The sequence below is a fragment of the Pongo pygmaeus genome, chromosome 2 (genome assembly GCF_028885625.2).
Source record: "Pongo pygmaeus isolate AG05252 chromosome 2, NHGRI_mPonPyg2-v2.0_pri, whole genome shotgun sequence".
Taxonomy (NCBI): Eukaryota; Metazoa; Chordata; class Mammalia; order Primates; family Hominidae; genus Pongo; species Pongo pygmaeus.
Window position 1 is genome coordinate 120,656,980 of NC_085930.1, and position 20,178 is coordinate 120,677,157.

The 20,178-nt window shown below is 40.8% G+C and overlaps 1 protein-coding gene across 2 annotated transcripts in view; it reads right to left on the bottom strand.

Annotated features, from left to right (window-relative positions):
* The window catches only part of CRTAP (cartilage associated protein), a 30,710-nt gene that overhangs the window by 1,289 nt on the left and 9,243 nt on the right, over positions 1 to 20,178 (bottom strand). The window contains exons 3-6 of one of the 2 annotated variants that reach the window (XM_054483788.2): positions 18,691 to 18,862; positions 11,869 to 11,997; positions 9,257 to 9,402; positions 7,682 to 7,765 (exon numbers count right to left, since the gene is read on the bottom strand). In XM_054483788.2, coding sequence (XP_054339763.1) covers positions 7,682 to 7,765; positions 9,257 to 9,402; positions 11,869 to 11,997; positions 18,691 to 18,862 — 531 coding nt within the window. Of the gene's footprint in view, positions 1 to 7,681; positions 7,766 to 8,880; positions 9,403 to 11,868; positions 11,998 to 18,690; positions 18,863 to 20,178 lie in introns of those variants that run through there. The other variant, XM_063662084.1, reaches the window with a different exon arrangement.

Sequence of the window (20,178 nt, forward strand, 5' to 3'; positions counted from 1 at the left end):
TGACTGAAGCAATCACTCCTCTTACAGGAGAGACACACAGGGATAGTGGGATCCACTTGCCCAGTGTTGGTACCAGGAGCTCACCTGCTCCCTCCTTCTGCAATCGGCCTTACACTTCAACTTGAAGCAGCCCAGCACCCTTCCCAATTTCTTTCTCCACATTGACTTCTCTCCTATAACCCTCCTAGACCACCAGCTGATGACACCCATTCTCTTTTCTGCAGAGAATGAGTGAATGACCAAGGCTGAGGCCCCTTCCATAAGAGTCAACACAGACTGGCCCCACCACCCCTGCTAAAACTCGACCTCCTTCACTGAGCTCACTATCCCAGGCCAAGAGCCTGTTGGCTCCTTCTGATGTTTTAACACAGAGAAATTTATAAAAATCTTGCAGCATTTGGAAATAACTGGAAAACCTATCAAGTACATGAGATACAAATGGGGGTCTTAGTATTATCATCAAATACTTCTACTATGTCATGCCTGAGATTAGAAACTCAAATTGTAGACACTACAGCTTGGAAAAATTGTTTTTCAGTTGCTTTCTAGACCCCAAAAGGAAAACATAGCATAATAGAGGGATTACGTGTATAGCTATGACTTCTGCTTAGGGAGTTACTATATCCTGCTGTGTGTCTGTTGTGACTTGTGGGATGATGGTATTGTTTGCTTTTAGCTCACTAGTAAAAAGTGCCCGAGGCAGCACAGACAAAAGAAATGCATCCCCTTCATGGCTGTTGTAGTGAATACTGTTGGGGCCTCACTCAGATCTCCTTCCCAGTGCACCCATCCCCAACTCCTGTGAGGGCTGCTTGCTAATGGCTAGCAGCTGCCCCTTGTCTGGGCAATGGCCTTTGGCCAAAAAAAAAAAAAAAGCAAAAACAAAAAAAACAGCAGTCTTGCCAGGGAGGTTACACACCAGCCCTCCTTCCTGGCAACAAAGAACGAATGACAGACTGATAAGGGGGACTACAAAATGCAGGAACAACTCCGTGGTGCAATTCATGCTCCAGAGTCCCCCATGGGAGCAGGCAAAGCTTGACTCCAGCTGAGACCACGTATTTGTTGAGCTCCTTCCTCTGACCCTCATTCTGTTCCTACCTGAGAGCACTCCCTCAATAAATCCTTCCAACAAATTATATTCTATTTGTTTTGGACTTTCCTGAAGCAAACAACCATCAGAACTTGAAACCTGAAGCATCTGTTTCAGCCTGTTTTAAAAAGTTTCTGAAACTGTAATAAACCTCTGCAAAATTTTGAACCAGTGTGTAGACTTTCAGGAGTGCTTATACACATTTCAATGCCAGAAAGATAATAAGGAAGAATGCCACACATATCATAGCTCCTCTTTGCTATGCAAAGAGACTGGTGGCATTTTTCCCCTGTCCTAGAGAGCTAAAGTGTACTGATGCTTTGTTTCAAAGTAGTATTACGTCCTTTGGAAAATGGAAGGACTAACTAAGAATTTGATGATTTTGGTTATATTTTCATTTCTAAGTATTACTTGCCATAATTTGGTATATAGTAAGAAAATGGTTCATTCTTTAGAGATGGATTAGTTCTTTCACAATTCTAAAGCCTCAATTAATAAGCAAACTACTCCAGAACCTTCAACAAAGTCCTTTTATCTTGAAAGTGCCAAATCCAAGAATCCTAGGAATTTTAAAGCCTGCAATAAGCTCGGCGTGTTCATTAGATGATTACTAACCCTCTGTGTGACTATGAGCAAGCCACTCTATCTTTCTGAGTTTGTTTCCTTATCTGTGACATGAGAGAGCTTTACTGAATCATGTGAAAAATCTCTTCGTGTTCTGATATCTATGATTTGCTTTCTATATATGTTGTTCTTGTACATCAGAAGTCTTGAAAATGTTCACAGCCTTAGACCAGGAATTTCACCACTGGGAATTTTTTCTAAGGAAATGATTAGAGAAGAAGTAAACAATTTAGTCCCTGCTATGCTATTTGTAAAAGCAAAAAGTTGGAAGCAAACTAAATGCCTACAAAAAGGCTGTATTTCTAAAAATTATCTATATCATGTAATATTAGTCACAAAAAAGTCATGTTTATAATGAATATTAACAAGGGAAACAAAAATCACGTGACCATCTCAATAGATGCAGAAAAAGCATTTGACAAAATTCAACACAAATTCATGATAAAAACATTCAGGCCGGGCACGGTGGCTCACGCCTGTAATCCCAGCACTTTGGGAGGCCAAGGCAAGTGGATCACCTGAGGTCAGGAGTTCGAGACCAGACTGGCCAACATGGTGAAACCCCGTCTCTACTAAATATAGAAAAATTACCCGGGTATGGTGGCACATGCCTGTAATTCCAGCTACTTGGGAGGGCAAGGCAGGAGAATCACTTGAACCCAGGAGGCGGAGGTTGCAGTGAGCAGAGATCACACCACTGCACTCCAGCCTAGGCAACATGAGTGAAACTCCATCTCAAAAAAACAACAACAACAACAAAATTCAACGACTTAGAAACAGAACTTCCTCAACCTAATAAAGGGCACCTACAAAAAACCCACAGCTAATAACATATTTTCACATTTAATGCTGAAAGACTGTATGCTTTTTCCTTTTAAGATTGGGAATAAGACAAGGATGTTCACTCTCTCCACTTTTTTTTTCCCAGAGAGACAGGGTCTTGCTCTGTCACCCAGCCTAGTGTGCAGTGGCATGCTTATGGCTCACTGTACCCTCCCACTCCTGAGCTCCAGCAATCCTCCCACTTTAGCCTCCTGAGTAGCTGGGATTACAGATGTGTACCATCATACTTAGCTAATTTTTTTTTTAGAAAGTATCTCACTGTGCCACCCAGGCTAGAGTACAGTGGTGTGATCTTGGCTCACTGCAACCTCTACCTCCTGGGTACAAGCGATCCTCGTGCCTCAGCCTCCTGAGTAGCTGGGATTACAGGCATGTGCCACCACGCCCAGCTAATTTTTTTGTATTTTTAGTAAAGCAAGGTTTTGACCGATTGGCCAGGCTGGTCTCAAACTCCTGACCTCGGGTGATCTGCCCACCTCAGCCTTCCAAAGTGCTGGGATTACAGGCATGAGCCACCACACTTGGCCTAATTTTTTTATTTTTTGTAGAGATGGGGTCTTGCTATGTTGCCCAGGCTGGTCTCAAACTCCTGGGTTCAAGTGATCCTCCTGCCTCAGCCTCCCAAGTGCTGGGATTAGAGGAATGAGCCCCTGTGCCAGGCCCACTCTCTCTGCTTCTATTCAACATAGTATACTAGAAGTTTTAACTAGAACAATTAAGCAAGAAAAATAATACACATACACATACAAACTAATAAGTTCAGCAAGTGTGCAGAATCAATACACAAAATCTATTGTATTTCTATTCTTTTAGAATATGCCCAAAAATGAAAATAAGAAAACAATTTCATTTATAATAGCATCAAAAAGAATAAAATGCTTGAATACTGGGGGTTGGAAAGAATTTATTTTAATTTTTTAAAAAAGAATAGAATGTTTAGGAATAATAAAATAAGAAAACACTGTGAAATAAATTTTTAAAAATTCCAAATAAGTGGAAAGACTTCTCATGTTCATGGATTAGAAGACAATATTAAGAAGCCAATACTACCTAAAGAGATTTATGTGTTCAGTGGAATTCCCATAAAAAAAATCCCAGCTGCCTTTTGCAAAAACTGAAAAGCTAAATCTATAATTCATATGTAAATGTACAGGACCCAAAATAGCCAAAATCATCTTGGAAAAGAAGAACAATGTTGGAGGACTCACACTTCAAATTTCAAAATGTAGTATAAAGCTACAGTAATCTAATCTTGGTTGAAAGTCCACGTAATTAAAAAAAAAAGCTATAGTAATGAAGACAGTGTAGTACTAACTTGAAGGATAGAAATCAAGATGAGAGGTATAGACTGAGAGTCTGGAAAACAACTCTCACATTTATGGTCAACTGATTTCTTTCAAAGGGTACCAAGACAATTCAATGGTGAAAAAGTCTTTTCAACAAATAATGCTGTAACAACTGGCTATTCACATTCAAGAGAATGAAACTAGACCTCTTCCTAATATCATACATAAAATTAACTCAAATGGGTTGTAAATTTAAATGCAGGAGTTAAAACTATAAAAATCATAGGAGTAAAAATCAGGAGTGAATCTTTGTGACCTTGGATTAGGCAATGGTTTCTTAGATATGACACACAACTCAAAAGCAACAAAAGAAAGAACAGATAAATTGAATTTCATCAGATTTGAAAACCTGTGCTTCAAGACACCATTTAGAAACTGAAAAGACAACCCACAAATTGTAAGAAAATATCTACAATTCATATATCTGATAAGGAACTTATAACTAGAATATCTAAAGAACTTCTACAACACAATAATAAAAAGATAAATAACAATTTTAAAGTGGACAAAAGATTTGAACAGACATTTCTTCAAAGATATATAAATGGCCAATCATGAAGGGATGCTCAACATAATTAGTCACTAAGAAGGTACAAGTCAAGTTGGGTGCAGTAGCTCACGCCTGTAATCCCAGCATTTTGGGAGGCTGAGGCGGGTGGATCGCCTGAGGTCAGGAGTTCGAGACCAGCCTGGCCAACATAGTGAAACCGCATCTCAGCTAACAATACAAAAAATTAGCTGGGTGTGGTGGTGCGCGCCTGTAATCCCAGCTACTAGGGTGGCTGAGGCAGGGAATCACTTGAATCTGGGAGGCGGAGGTTGCAGTGAGCTGAGATCTCATCATTGCACTCCAGCCTGGGCAACAAGAGCAAAACTCTGTCTCAAAAAGAAAAGAAAAACAAAAGAAAGTGCAAGTCAGAACCACAATGAAATACTACTTGCATCCACTAGCATGGCTATTAATAAAAAAGACAATATTAAGTTTTGTTGAAGACATTGCAAAGTTGGAACTCTCATACACTGCTAATGGGAATGTAAATGGTGCAGCCACTTTGAAAAACAGTCTGGCAGTTTCTCAACAGGTTAAACCGTTACCATATGGCCCAGCAATCCATTCCTAGGTATGTACCCGATATGGTTTGGATATTTGTCCCCTCCAAATCTCATGTTGAAATGTAATCTCCAGTGTTGGAAGTGAGGCCTGGTGGAAGGCATTTGGGTCAGGTGGGCGGATGCCTCAAAAATGTCTTGGTGCTGTCCTCATGGTAATAAATGAGTTCTCACTCTGAGTTCACACGAGATCTAGTTGTTTAAAAGAGTGTGGCATGCTCTTGCCATGTGACATACGCCAGCTCCCCCTTTGCCATGACCATAAGCTTCCTGAGACCTCACCAGAAGCCAAGCAGATGCCGTTGCCACACTTCCTGTGCCACCATGCCCAGCTAACTTTTAAACTTTCTGTAGAGACAGAGTCTCACTATGTTACTCAGGCTAGTCTTGGGCTCAAGCAGTCCTCCTTCCTTGGCCTCCCAAAGTGCTGGGATTACAGGCGTGAACCACCGCACCCAGCCAGGTATTTCTTTACAGTGATGCAAAAATGGCCTAACACAATACCTATGTATATACTCCTAGGTATAAAAAACTGGAAAGCTTATGTTCAAACAAAAATTTGTACACAAATGGTCGTAGCATCATTGTTCAAAATAGCCAAAAAGTGGAACCAACCCAAACATCCATCAACTGAAGAATGGATGAACAGAATGTGGTACATCCAACGGAAGAGTATTACTTGGTAGTACAAAGGAAATTTTACAGGCAACATGTTCAACATGGCTGAACTTCGAAAACATATGCTCAGTGAAAGAAGCCAGTCACAAAAGACCACATACTCTATATTTCCATTTATATGAAATGTCCACAACAGGCAAATCCACAGAAACAGAAACTAGATTAGAGTGTTCCAGGGGCTGGAGGTGGAGGCAGGAGTGGGAATGTTGGCCCAGAGGAGAAATGGGAAGTGACTTAGCTATGGAGTTTCTTTTGGGGGCGATAAAAATGTTCTAAAGTTAAATAACAGTGATAGATGCAAAATTTTGTGGATATAACAAGTACCACTGAATTGTATACTTTAAAAAGGAGAATTTCATTTTTTGTGAATAATATCTAAATAAAGCTGTTTTAGAAAAATATGACAAGAGAAACTGCTCATATAATAATATAAAGTGAAAAAGTCATGAGACATAATTATAGCTGAGTTTATAATAAACATGTAGAAAAATTTAAAACTATAAAATTTTTTTCTTTAATAATAAAAAAAAATGGAAAGATAAAAACCAAAATATCCATATTAGCTTGCCTCTAGATAACTGGGAACTCAACTCCTCTTACCTTTTCTAAATATATTTTTCTATACTTTCCTTTTTTTTTTTTGAGGCAGGGTCTTACTCCAATTGCCGAGTCTGGAGTGCAATGGCGCAATATCAGCCTCAAACTCCCCAGACTCCTTCAGCCTTCCAAGTAGCTAGGACTATGGGTGCACTCCACCACACCCAGCTAATTTTTTTGTATTTTTTGTAGAGACGAGGTTTTACCATGTTGCCCAGGCTGGTCTTGAACTCCTGGTCTCAAGCAATCACCTGCTTTGGCCTCCCAAATGCTGGGATCACAGGTGTGAGCCACTACACCCAGCCTCTGCTATACTTTGCAAACCACAGTGGCCAATCTTGTTGGTATCTGGCCGGTGTTCCTTCCTTTAGGGAATGGGGGAATGGCCCCTGTGGCATCTTGGGATCCTGTCTCAGGCTCTGCTTCAAGGATGCCCAATCCAAGACACAGGCATTGCATCACTTTCCAGTTTAGAAAGCATTTCCGCATGCAACACGGTATTTTATTCTCACAACCCTGGGAGGGCAGTATTATTATTCCCATTTTATAGATAAAGAACTGAGACTCAGTCGTTTAATGCCAATGATGAGTTCATCCCATACATATTTGTAGACAGAAAACAAATTCCATGAAGATGTCTTATTCAGAGGTACTTCACCTAAAATGGGTATAGGAAGAGCAGACCTGGAGGCTCACGAAACTTGCTGGCCCCGTGCTCCTCATCTATAAAGCGAAGGATCAGACCAGAGCAAGCTCACAGCTCTCTTCGAGCTCCAATAGCTGACAAGTCCCCAGCTTTCTCAGTAAGCATTTTCCAGTTTGTTCCAAACAAATACTCTAAATACTACCGCTAATGATGGCTTTTCTGTGACCAGGCTGCCCCATCACAAAATGACCACTCCATAACCAGTTGAGTCAGGGTCAGAAAAGGGGTCAGCTGTGTAAGGTGGTATCAGGAATTTCAAGCAATTCTAGAGAATGACAAAATGCTTACAGTAAAGATGCAATTTAGAAAAAATAATAATAGCAATAGTCTAGCAGAAAAATTGGGGTGGGAGTATCCATGTCTCTTCAGAGTGCTGAGCAATTAAAAATTCACCGTTTTTATATAAAGTGAAAAGATGAAGAATGACCACTGTGAATTCCTGGAGCATTGCCCCACACCCGTTTCACTATCAGGAAATGTGGCACTCCTGCCTAGGTTTCCTAGAAAGCCGCTCTTTCCCATGCCAGCATTCTGACTGTCATTGAAACACCCACTGGAACTGTCTTTCTCAAGGTCCCCTCTGTTTCTTACTTCAGGGAGGACTCAGCCTTCCAGTGATTTTAGCAAAGATGTGAGTAATATTTTCTCTTAGCCACCAGACATGTGCTAACCATGAAAACTTACCTCATCATCATCCATTATATTTTCCTTAGCAAAGTCATACAGCTCCTTCTGGAGTGTGGTCACATTAAAGAACTGAACTGCTTCCTGTTCAGACACAACAGAGAACAGTTTATAGGACCAATCTTTTCATCTTAGAACTGGGAGGAGGGAGGAACAGGATATGGGGTTTTTTCTAAGGTGATGAAAATGTTTAAAATTAGATAGTGGCAATGGCTGTACAACTCTGAATATACTAACAACCACTGAATTGTACACTTTAAAAAGGTGAATTCTATCCTATATAAATTATATCTCAATTTTTAAAAGAGTGGCCAGCCCTCAGTGGAAGACAAATTTATGAAAATCAAGATGGCATATAGAAATCCCAATGAAAATACAAGAGCAAAGATCAATTAGAAAAAATCTTTTGAAAGTAATATATAATGAATGGGGTTCACTGACAACACATGCTAAGCGGTGAGTTTGCCTATCAAGGGAATTAAATGATGGTCCATCCACAAAAGAGACTACCAGGGAGCTGTTAAAGGATAATAATTAAGATGATACATGGATGTGACATGGAGAAATATTCACGACAAATTGTCAGAAAGACAAAGAAAGTTGCAAAAAGTTGTAAAACTATGTAAATACGACCTTGATTTTATAAAAATACACAAATATTTACTATATGTATGACTAAATATATACCTTTAAAGCAGGAGATAAAGAGATGGCACAGGCTGGGCGCAGTGGCTCACGCCTGTAATCCTAGCACTTTGAAAGGCTGAGGTGGGCAGATCACCTGAGGCCAAGAGTTCGAGACTAGCCCAGTGAAACCCCGTCTCTACTAAAACTACAAAAATTAGCCTGATGTGTTGGTGCATGCCTGTAATCCCAGCTACTCGGCAGGCTAAGGCAGGAGAATCGCTTGAACCCAGGAGGCAGAGGAAGCACTGAGCCAAGATCACGCCACTGAACTCTAGCCTGGGTGACAGAGCAAGACTCTGCCTCAAAAAAAAAAAAAAAAAAAAAGACAGAGAGAGAGAGAAGGTGTAGGATTATGAGAATTTTGTTTTCCGAGAGAGAAAGAAGGTGTAGGATTATGAGAGAATTTTGTTTTCAAAGTAAAATATTTCTGTAATGTTTGAAATTTGTAGAGTTTTTACAGATTCAGAAATCAGAATGAAGCAGTAAAATGTTAAAACACACACGCACAAAACTACAGAAAAAAATGACTTTTCCTTTATTTCCTTTTTTTTTGGCGCAATCTCGGCTCACCATAACCTCTGCCTCCCGGGTTCAAGCAATTCTTCTGCCTCAGCCTCCCAAGTAGCTGGACTACAGCCACGTGCCACCACGCCTGGCTAATTTTTGTATGTTTAGTAGAGATGGGGTTTCACCGTGTTGGCCAGGCTGGTCTCAAACTCCTGACATCATGATCGGCATGCCTCGCCCTCCCAAAGTACTGGGATTACAGGCATGAGTCACCGCGCCCGGCCCCTTTATTTCCAAAATAACCCTTTCTCTTAAGGCACGAGGTAGTCTCCGGAAGGCAAGAATGAAGAGAAAAGGGAAGGTGTGGTGCACCAGACTTACAGGTCTGGGCTGGAAGTGCTCATCTGAGAGGCCCCAAGTGTCCCTGTGGTACTGGTAATACACCAGGTTCTGCTGCATGACCTTGTCATTCTGATCAAAGAGCAGGTAGCTGACTGCACAGGGGGCTGCATTCTTCAGGTCGTTCACTGGGGTTGGGAAGAAAAGACAAATGAAGAAATCAGCAAACCACGCCCTATAATTCCTCTGCTTCTAAACAAAAAGGTCATATGAACAAGCCCCTTCTCCACAGTCCTTCTTCAGAGAGCCTGGGGCCGACTGGCAGCCCTAGGTGGGCAGGCCACAGATGGGGTCTCCACGGCAGCCTGGAGGCCAGGCTTGAAACTTAGTTCTAGTTAGGCACATGCCTATGGAGAAATGCCTATGTTCCACCTCCAGCTCTGGTGACCTGAGCTGGTCTCAGGTCCCTGGAAGCAGCTAGAAAAAGCTGGATTGTCCTGGGGCTGAGGGAGATAGGGAGGATGTGCTCAGCAAACAGGTTTCTCCTCTGGGGCCTAGAGTGTCTGGATCCCATCTGGATGGGACCACAGTCTCCAGATCTAGGTTAGCTCCCCTACAGCTAAACCAGACCTGGAAAACCCAAAGGATGGTGGAGCCTCTGGGTTGGAGGGGATTTGGAAAGTTGCCTAGTTTTGCCACCTCCTGAGGATGGAACTCCCATCTCCAGCCTCTCAGCTTGGTGTTGCCCACCTGTGACAGTACCTTCAGCATAGGGATTTTGCAGGGCTTAGGATTGGTCTTGGAAGTGCAGGATGAGGAAGAGGTGATGAGACACAAGCCCCTGGTATGTATTCTGGCACATTCCACTCTAATTTACACAACAGTACCTTTGCTAAAGCTGTGGTTGGCTGGAGTAGCCAAAGCTTGGGTATGAATAAATTGTGCCACCCAGTGGCTGTTTTCTGTAATGACTACTTTAAAGCCAGCCCTTAGGGGCATTTACTCTTCAAATATAAATAACACCACCTGCCCTCAAGCAATGTAGTATGGTAGGTGGTCTAGAAAAAATTCAAAACGGGGAAGATTTTCAGGAAGCTCATTTCAGGAAGTACACTTCATTCATACTGTTGATCCCCGAAAGAAGATTTCCTGGGAAGCAGCAAGCATAGCTAGAGGCCTCAGTCCACCAGTGTTGATAAGTCTTTGCCAGTTTCTGATATGCAGGGCGATTTTCAGGGCATGTGAGGATTTCAGAGGCCCAGGGAGCTGCCAGAGCCCGGATGTGTCCAGAACACTTCTAAATTCCTAGTGTTCTAGCTTTATACATTTAGAACCAAGCCATGCTCAGTGAGCTAGAAGACCTTATGGCTTTTTATATTTATATAATACATACTCTTTTTCTTTTTCTGACCTTCAGGGTGCAAGGCTTACTGTGTTCTGAAGTGGATGGGAGGTGAGATAAAGAGGAAACCCCCCCAAAAAAACCACAATTACCACAGTGGGAAAGGAGGGCTAAAGCCAAGATCACCTCTCTCACTCTTCCCAAGGCACCCTGAGACCAGCCATTCCCGAGTGTGAAGGGGTGACCCAGGGGATCTATCCTAGCCAGAAACCTGCCACCGCTAGACCCTGGCATTTCATTAGGGCGAAGAAGTCCTGCTGCCACTGTCCCTAATAATTCTTCTGTGCTTGGAACTGAACTGCCAAGGGACACACTGCTTGAACAAGTGGCACAGGGAAGTCAGGTACAGGGAGAGGAGGAAAAGCCGAAACACACAGGCTCTGAAGTCTAACCCTGAACTTCCTTCTCTCCCATGTTTGCTTCCCATTGTCCACTAGAACGTTCTGATTGAGAAACTCCCATTTCAGATCAAGGGAGGACCAACTAGAATGAAACTAACAGGACGGGCGCAGTGGCTCACACCTGTAATCCCAGCACTTTGGGAGGCTAAAGTGGGTGGATCACTTGAGGTCAGGAGTTCAAGACCAGCCTGGCCAAGACAGTGAAACCACATCTCTACTAAAAATACAAAACATTAGCTGGGCGTGGTGGTGCACACCTGTAATCCCAGCTACTCAGGAGGCTGAGGAAGGGGAATCACTTGAACCTGGGAGGCAGAGGTTGCAGTAAGTCAAGATCACACCACTGCACTCCAGCCTGGGCAACAGAGCAAGACTCTGTCTCAAAAAAAAAAAAAAAAAGAAAGAAAGAAAAAAAAAGAAAAGAAAATAAACTCTAACTGTCTGAAAAGTAAAGCTAGTGATGAGGAGAAAGGGAAATAATGATAACAAAAACAAACACACAGTTTGCTATGTGCCAGTGTGGGAATACCCCAGACATTTCACATCTATTAACTCATTTACTCCTCAGGACAATCCTATGAGGTTAGTACTACAATCTCTATTCACAATGAGGAAACTAAAGCACAGAGAAGCTAGTAAGTGATAAGGCTGAAATCGAACCCAGGCAGTGTGGTTACAGGCTCTGCCCTGAATCACTAAGCCATGCTGCCTTTTTGTGCTAAGCATAGCACCAGGGTTGTCAGTGTGACCTCGATGAACTCTCAACAACCATAGCTAAGAGTTATTACCTCTATTTTACAGTCTTAGAAGGACTAAGTGCCTCACCCAAGATGTCACAGAAGATTACTTACATTTATAATAGGCAAACTGCAAGTAATGATACATGGTAGCCACAAATTTCTCAACCGGATAGCCTCCTATAACTGGGGTGAGGTTCTCTTCACACTGTATTTTGCATTCCAGAACTTCTACATAATGATCTGAAACAAAACACACAAATTTTCAGAGCAGTGCATCCATTACTTTCTTAATATGCTACTGCCTCCTGCCCAAATGAAAAAGTTAAAAGAAAAATATTTACAGGCTGGGCGCGGTGGCTCACACCTGTAATCCTAGCACTTTGGGAGGCCAAGGCGGGTGGATCACGAGGTCAGGAGATTGAGACCATCCTGGCTAACACAGTGAAACCCTGTCTCACTAAAAATACAAAAAATTAGCCGGGCGTGGTGGTGAGCACCTGTAGTCCCAGCTACTCGGGAGGCTGAGGCAGGAGAATGGCGTGAACCCAGGAGGCAGAGCTTGCAGTGAGCCGAGATCATGCCACTGCACTCCAGCCTGGGCGACAGAGCAAGAGTCCATCTCAAAAAAAAAAAAAAAAAAAGGAAAAATATTTGCGACACCTACAAGGAGCTGAAAATCTTTAATATACAAAGTTGTTTCAAATCAATATGAAAAAGATGAACATCCACTATATAAATGGCCAAACGATATTAACAGAAATTATTAAAATGTCTAAAAAACATTGTGAGAGATGTTATACCTCTTTTGTAATTAAGAAATACAATTACCCCCAAAATAATTTAAACTACTAAATTGCAAAATTTTTACAAATTCATAATGTAGTATTAAGAAGAGAACAGTGAAACTTACACTCTCACATTCTGTTGATGGAAGCAAAACAGGAACAAACTTTTTGGAGAACAATTTGGCAAAATTTATCAAAGGTTAAAATACACATATTTTCCAACCCAGCTGTCTACTTCTAGGAAATTTTCTTTAGACATAGGCATACATAAACACTGTTTATAACAACAAACAAACAAACTTGTAAGTACCTAAATGCCAATCAATAGGATGAGGATTAATAAATTACAGTATATAAAAATAATAGAATCTACACAGCCTTTGAAAGAGAGTAAGGTGAACCTAAATATAGTCAAAGACTACATTTCCCATGCAGCTAGGTTGGGGCCATATGACTAGTCGTGGCCAATGACATGTTGAGAGTAACAATTATGGAATGCTACTTCCAGGCCTAATCCCTAAAATCTCCCATATGATCCTTGGCTCCCTCCCTTTTCTCCCTTTATGCAGCTAGAAGCAAAAGACTCCAGAAGGGTTGCACACATTTTGTAAGTAAGACTGTGGAGGAACAGGCACTTTCAAACATTACTGGTAGGAAGTACGAAATGATACCTCAAAACACTAAAATTAATTTACAGAAACATTTACTCTTTGAACTATTAATTCCACTTTGGTTGACTCTGAAAACATGCCTCCATACTTACTACCATCACCAACAAAAAAGCCTTACATACTTACTACGACCAACAACAAAAAATTAACATCAACAATAAGGGTGCAAACAAACATCATACATATCTTGATGTGATATCCTGAGGAGGACATTTGTATAGCGGTCCAGCCAAAAATACACAACCTGAATGTAACTGTGAAGACACATCATAGAAACCCAAATTAAGGAATGTTTACAAAGTAATTAGCCTATATTCTTAAAAAATATCATTGGCATAAAAAGACAAAGAAAGGCCAAAGGATTGTTCCAGATTAAAGAATTCTAAAGAAGATGACAAATAAATAGGAAGCATGATTCTGAACTGGAACCTGTACCAGGAAAAAAAAAGGTGCTAGAAAGAACATTATTGTGACAATTAACGAAAAGAGAATATGAACTACAGATTGAATACAAGCATTGTATCTAGTATATTAAGTTTCCTGAATTTAATTACTATGGATATTTAGATAATATTATTGTTCTTAGGAAATAAACTGAAGTATTATGGGGTAAAGAGTAATAATGCATGTGCAACATACTTCCAAATAGTTCTGAAATAAAAATAATTATACAGTGCCGGGTGCGGTGGCTAAAGCCTATAATCCCAGCACTTTGGGAGGGCAAGGCAGGCGGATCACTTGGGGTCAGGAGTTTGAAACCAGTCTGGCCAACACAGCAAAACCCTGTCTCTACTAAAAATACAAAAAATTAGCCAGGTGCGGTAGCGCCTACCAGTAGTCCCAGCTACTCAGGAGGCTGAGGCAGGAGAATTTCTTCAACCCAGCAGGCAGAGGTTGCAGTGAGCCAAGATCGCACCACTGCACTCCAGCCTGGGCGACACAGCGAGACTCAGTCTCAAAAATAAAATATAATAGGCCAGGCGCGGTGGCTCACGCCTGTACTCCTAGCACTTTGGGAGGCCGAGGTGGGTGGATCACCTGAGGTCAGGAGTTCGAGACCAGCCTGGGCAACGTGGTGAAACCCCTTCTCTACTAAAAATATAAAAATTAGCCAGATGTGTTGGTGCATGCCTGTAATCCCAGCTACTCGGGAGGCTGAGACAGGAGAATCACTTGAACCTACGGGGCAGAGGTTGCAGTGGGCCGAGATCGCGCCATTGCACTCCAGCCTGGGCAACAAGAGGGAAACTCCATGTCAATAAATAAATAAATAAATAAATAAATAAATAAAATAATAACAATAATAATTATACCCACAGCACATATGGAGAGAGCAACAAAGTAAATGTGGCACAATCAATGTTACAAATTGGTGAATCTAGGTAAGGTGTACATGAGAGTTCTTTGTATGATTCTTCTGACTTCTCTACAAGTTTGAAATTATTTAAAAATAATAACTAAAGAAACTCTCAATATCTATATATCTATACTGTGAGAGGAAAATAAATCTCAGGACCCCAAAATCACTAAGCCAAAGGGAAAAGTCAAGCTGGGAACCACGTAGGACAAACCTGTTTCCCATCCTATTCCTAAATAAGATAGCTACAAAAATTAAAAAAAAAAAAAAAAGCCACAAACCTCTCTTATAATTTGCCCACAAGGAAGTTTTTGTGGACAAAGGACGGGCAGAACTCAAAGTCATCCCTCTGCTCACATGGAACAAATGTATACATGATTGTTTCCTTTGCTCTGTTGTTTCACTAAGCCAGAATAAAGCATAAGTGACTATTCCTGTAAATTGCATATTCAGTGAAAGGCTAATCAGAAACTCAAAAGAATGCAACCATTTGTATCTCACCTACCTATGACCTGGAAACCCCCTCCCACTTCGGGTTGTCCTGCCTTTCTGGACTGAAGCAATGTACACCTTACACATATTGATTGATGTCTCATGTCTCCCTAAAATGTATAAAACCAAACTGTGCCCTGAGTACCTTGGGCATATGTTGTTAGGACCTCCTAAGGCTGTGTCACAAGTACATCCTTAACTTGGCAAAATAAACTGTCTAAATTGATTGAGACTTGTCTCAGATACTCTTTGATTTATAATACATACATACTTTAGCTATATCAAAGACAGATGGAGAGAGACCACAGACATTATGTGCCTCCTGATGAAAGAACTCAGCATCAACTATGAAGCAGTTGACTCCCACCAAAATTTAAAACCCCAAAACAAAATCAAACCGAGCCTGTTCAAGCCTCTACATCCAATTACCGATTTACAAGAAATACAGAAGACAGAGGAACATGCAGATACAGTCAGCAAAACCCAGACCGTGGGAATCTCTACGGGACAAAAAGTGCAGGTTCTTCAATAGCAAAGGGGAAAAGATATGGCGGAAGAACCTATGGATTAAACGAGCCGTAAAAGATAACCAACTTGCCACAATATGGATGAAACTTGAGGACATTATGCCAAGTGAAATGAGCCAGTCACAAAAAGGCAAATACCGTATGACTCCACTTATGTGATGTATCTAGAGTAGTCAAATTCACAAAGACAGAAAGTAGAAAGGTCATTGCCAGTGGCTGGTGGGAAGGGGATATGGGGAGTTATTGCATACAGAGTTTCAATTTGGGGAAACATAAAAAGTTCTAGAGATGGATGGTGCTGATGGTTGCACAATCATGTGAATGTAGTCAATGCCACTGGAGTGTATATTGAACAATGGCTAAAATAATAAAGTTCATGTTCTTCCATTTCTTTGTATCCTCTTTTATTTCATTGAGCAGTGGTTTGTAGTTCTCCTTGAAGAGGTCCTTCACATCACTTGTAAGTTGGATTCCTAGGTATTTTATTCTCTTTGAAGCAATTGTGAATGGGAGTTCACTCATGATTTGGCTCTCTGTTTGTCTGTTATTTGGAACACTTTTACACTGTTGGTGGGACTGTAAACTAGTTCAACCATTGTGGAAGTCAGTGTGGCGATTCCTCAGGGATCTAGAACTAGAAATTCCATTCGACCCAGCCATCCCATTACTGGGTATATACCCAAAGGACTATAAATCATGCTGCTATAAAGACACATGCACACGTATGTTTATTACGGCATTATTCACAATAGCAAAGACTTGGAACCAACTCAAATGTCCAACAATGATAGACTGGATTAAGAAAATGTGGCACATATACACCATGGAATACTATGCAGCCATAAAAAATGATGAGTTCATGTCCTTTGTAGGGACATGGATGAAATTGGAAATCATCATTCTCAGTAAACTATCGCAAGAACAAAAAACCAAACACCGCATATTCTCACTCATAGGTGGGAATTGAACAATGAGAACACATGGACACAGGAAGGGGAACATCACACTTCGGGGACTGTTGTGGGGTGGGGGGAGGGGGGAGGGATAGCACTGGGAGATATACCTAATGCTAGATGACGAGTTAGTGGGTGCAGCACACCAGCATGCCACATGTATACATATGTAACTAACCTGCACATTGCACACATGTACCATAAAACCTAAAGTATAAAAAAAAAAAAAAAAGAAACAGTGACATTAAGCTGATGTGTTCTGATAAAGAGGACAATAAAGCACAAAGTATATTTTATAAGGAAAAAAAAAAAAACAACATTATGCTAAGTGAAAGATGCCAAACACAAAAGACCATGCATTGGATGATTCTATTTATATAAAATGTTTAGACTAGGCAGATCCATAGAGACAGAAAGCAGTCATTTCCTAGGATTTGGGAGTTGGGCTAAAATGGGGAATAACTGTTAATGACTATGACATTTCTTTTTAAGGTGACAAAAAAGTCCTAAAATTGTAGTGGTGACTGCAAAATTTTGTGAATATACCAAAAGCCAATGAATTGTAAAATTCAAATAGGTAAATTCTATGGTACATGAATTATATCTCAATAAAGCTGATTTAAAAAAGAAAAACATAAAAATAAAAATAAAAACACATGATATAATTGGAAAAAAAATAAATAAATAAATAAATAAATAAATAAATAAAAACAACAACAAAAAATAATAATAATAATAAAGTTCATATTACATATATTTTACCACAATAAAAATTTTCAAGAGATAACCCATTGCAATGGATGGACCTTATTTGGATCCTGATTCAAACAAACGGTAAATTAAAGGCACACACACGTATTTATGACATTTCTGAAATGATTGGGACACTTTAGGTATTTAATGATGAGATCAAAGAATGATTGCTAAAATTCTTACAGGGGTAATAGTTTGGTGTTATGTATAAAAAACAAAGAGTCCTTACCTTCTAAAGGTATATACTGAAATATTACAAATGAAATAATATGCCATCTGGAATTAGCTTCAAAATAACATGAGAGGAAAAGCAGGTGGGAATCAGATGAAGCTCAAGTGGCCATGAGTTGACAGTTGTGAAGCTGGGTCATGTGTACATTGTGGTTTATTTACTCTTCTCTCTGTTTTTTGTATACGTTTGAAATTTTCCATAACAAAAAGTTTTCTTAAGGCAAAAAAAAAAAAAAAAACAAAAAAAAAAAACCCTACTTTGTAGAAAGAGATTAATGAATAAAAAGTGACTGAAAAAAAAAACAAAACCAAAAACCCTGGATTCAATAACTTTAAAAGAGCTTCTCTACTGCAGGATTTCTAAGGGCCTTTAACCATTAAAGTGCACAATGATTCTTCAAGAGGGAGATGCAGTACTCAGCCCATTCCCAGACTTACTTAACAAGTACATAGACATGATACCTTTATCCACGGTACAGTCCAGATTTTACTTATCTAGTGCTTTCAGAAAGACACAGTTCTAGGATCAGTGTTCTCAAACCACTTTGGGAAAGAGCTTCCCTTAGCCATTTCCCAGTTTCTGGAGTGATGCTGCCCAGTAAAGGCACTTGGGAAATGTCTAGGCACTATAGAGAAATCTGGGCTACCTATGTGTAGAGTTTTACGTTTTCTTCCTTTCTTCATTTTTCCTTTCTGTGTTTTCCAAACTTCCTATAATGAGCACACATTGTTTTACAATCAGAAAAGAAAATTTCAAAAAGCTACCTTAGTGATGGCCACTTAAAGGTTCACTCTACCTTTGTATGTGTTGGAAAATTGCCATCATCAAAGTTATCTCAGTAATGTGAGTCACTGAGGTGCTCCTGGGCCCATTTTTATTTTTCAAAATGACGGTAGGAAATCTGTAAGCAAGTAGGGCAGACACAGAATTCTACTTTGGCAGGCCTGTGCTTGAACCTTCTCTCAGTGATTTCACTAGAAGCCCCTGCGCCAAGTCAAAGGTTTATCTATGCAGGTGGTGACTACCCTCAGTTACCCATTAATAAGTATGCTCAAAAATTCCTTAGAGGCTGTTCCAGGCATCTAGAAGGCATGCAGGCAGAGAGCAGACATCTAAGGAAGACTATTCCATGGGAGTAGTGAGCCTATTGACCTACCACCAACCTGCTATGGAAAGGTAGAAATCCTTGAAGTCCTTGATCTCCCTGGAACCCTCGCAGGCCGCGAGACACTCATAAAAGGCTTTGAAGAAGTCAGGAAGGGCCAGCTCCATGTCTGTGATGGATGTTCTCCAGTTCTCACCGTTGTACGCCCGCACTGCTCGGATGAACAGGCTCTGAAAGGCATGGAGAAGCCAGTGAAGCTCGCTCTTGGGCGTGAAGGGAGACAGTCACAAAATCTCAAAGGGAACCAAGACCACCACCAAGCTCGCTCTCATTAGCTCTGAAGAAGCCACACTGACCCTTAAAGAAGTCAATCAGTGAGTTACTTTATATCTAGATTTTTCTGCTTTGCTTATGATGGGTACATTGCTTATTTAGTTCAATTCAAAAAGTAGCAGGCCCTTGATAATAATCTGAATCAAGGAAAATGGGAAAACTATGACAGAGATCAGATCAGCGGCTGCCGGAAGTCAGGGGTTACATCAAAAACTTGACTACAAAAGGACAAGAGGAAATTGTTCAGGGGTGATGAAAATATTCTATCTCATGACTACAGTGGCAGTTACAGGACTGGATGTATTTGTCAAAACTTACTGCATTATACACTTTAAATTGATAAATATATTGTATATAAATTGTACCTCAATAAAACTGGTTTTTAAAATGGAACGAAAAGAAAAATAGAAGTTTGAGAGCAGGTATATTAGTCTGTTCTCACATTGCTATAAAGAAATACCTCTAGCCTGGCCAATATAGGGAAACCCCATCTCTACTAAAAATATAGAAATTACCAGGTGTAGTCACACGCCTGTAGTCCCAGCTACTCAGGAGGCTGAGGCACAAGAATCACTTGGACCTAGGAGGCGGAGGTGGCAGAAAGCTGAGATCGTGCCACTGTACTCCAGCCTGGGTGACAGAGTGAGACTCTGTCAAAAAAAAACAAAAAACCGAGACTGGGTAATTTATAAATAAAAGAGATTTAATTGGTTCATGGTTCTGCAGGCTATACAGGAAGCATAGCAGCTTCTGCTTCTGGGGAGGCCTCAGGAAACTTACAATCATGGCAGAAGGCAAACGGGGAGCCAGCACTTCACACGGCCAGAGAAGAAGGAAGAAAGAGAGCGGGGAGGTGTTACACACTTTTAAACAAACAGGTCTCATGATAACTCACTCACTCACTATCATGAGAATGGCACAGAGAGGATGGTGCTAAACCATTAATAAAGGATCCACTCCCATGATCCAATCACCTCCCACCAGGCCCCACCTCCAACCCTGGGGATTACAATTCGACATGAGATTTAGGTGGAGACACAGACCCAAACCATATCAGCAGGTGTCTGTCACCCCACTTCCTCCAACAATGCAGTTAAACAGAAGTGCCACCATGCATCAGCACTAGTTACTAGGAAGGGCAACCACATGCCAGATAGTGGAAGCTTCAAGGACTTTCTGCTAATTGTTGATTAGACTGGATTAGAAGAGAAAT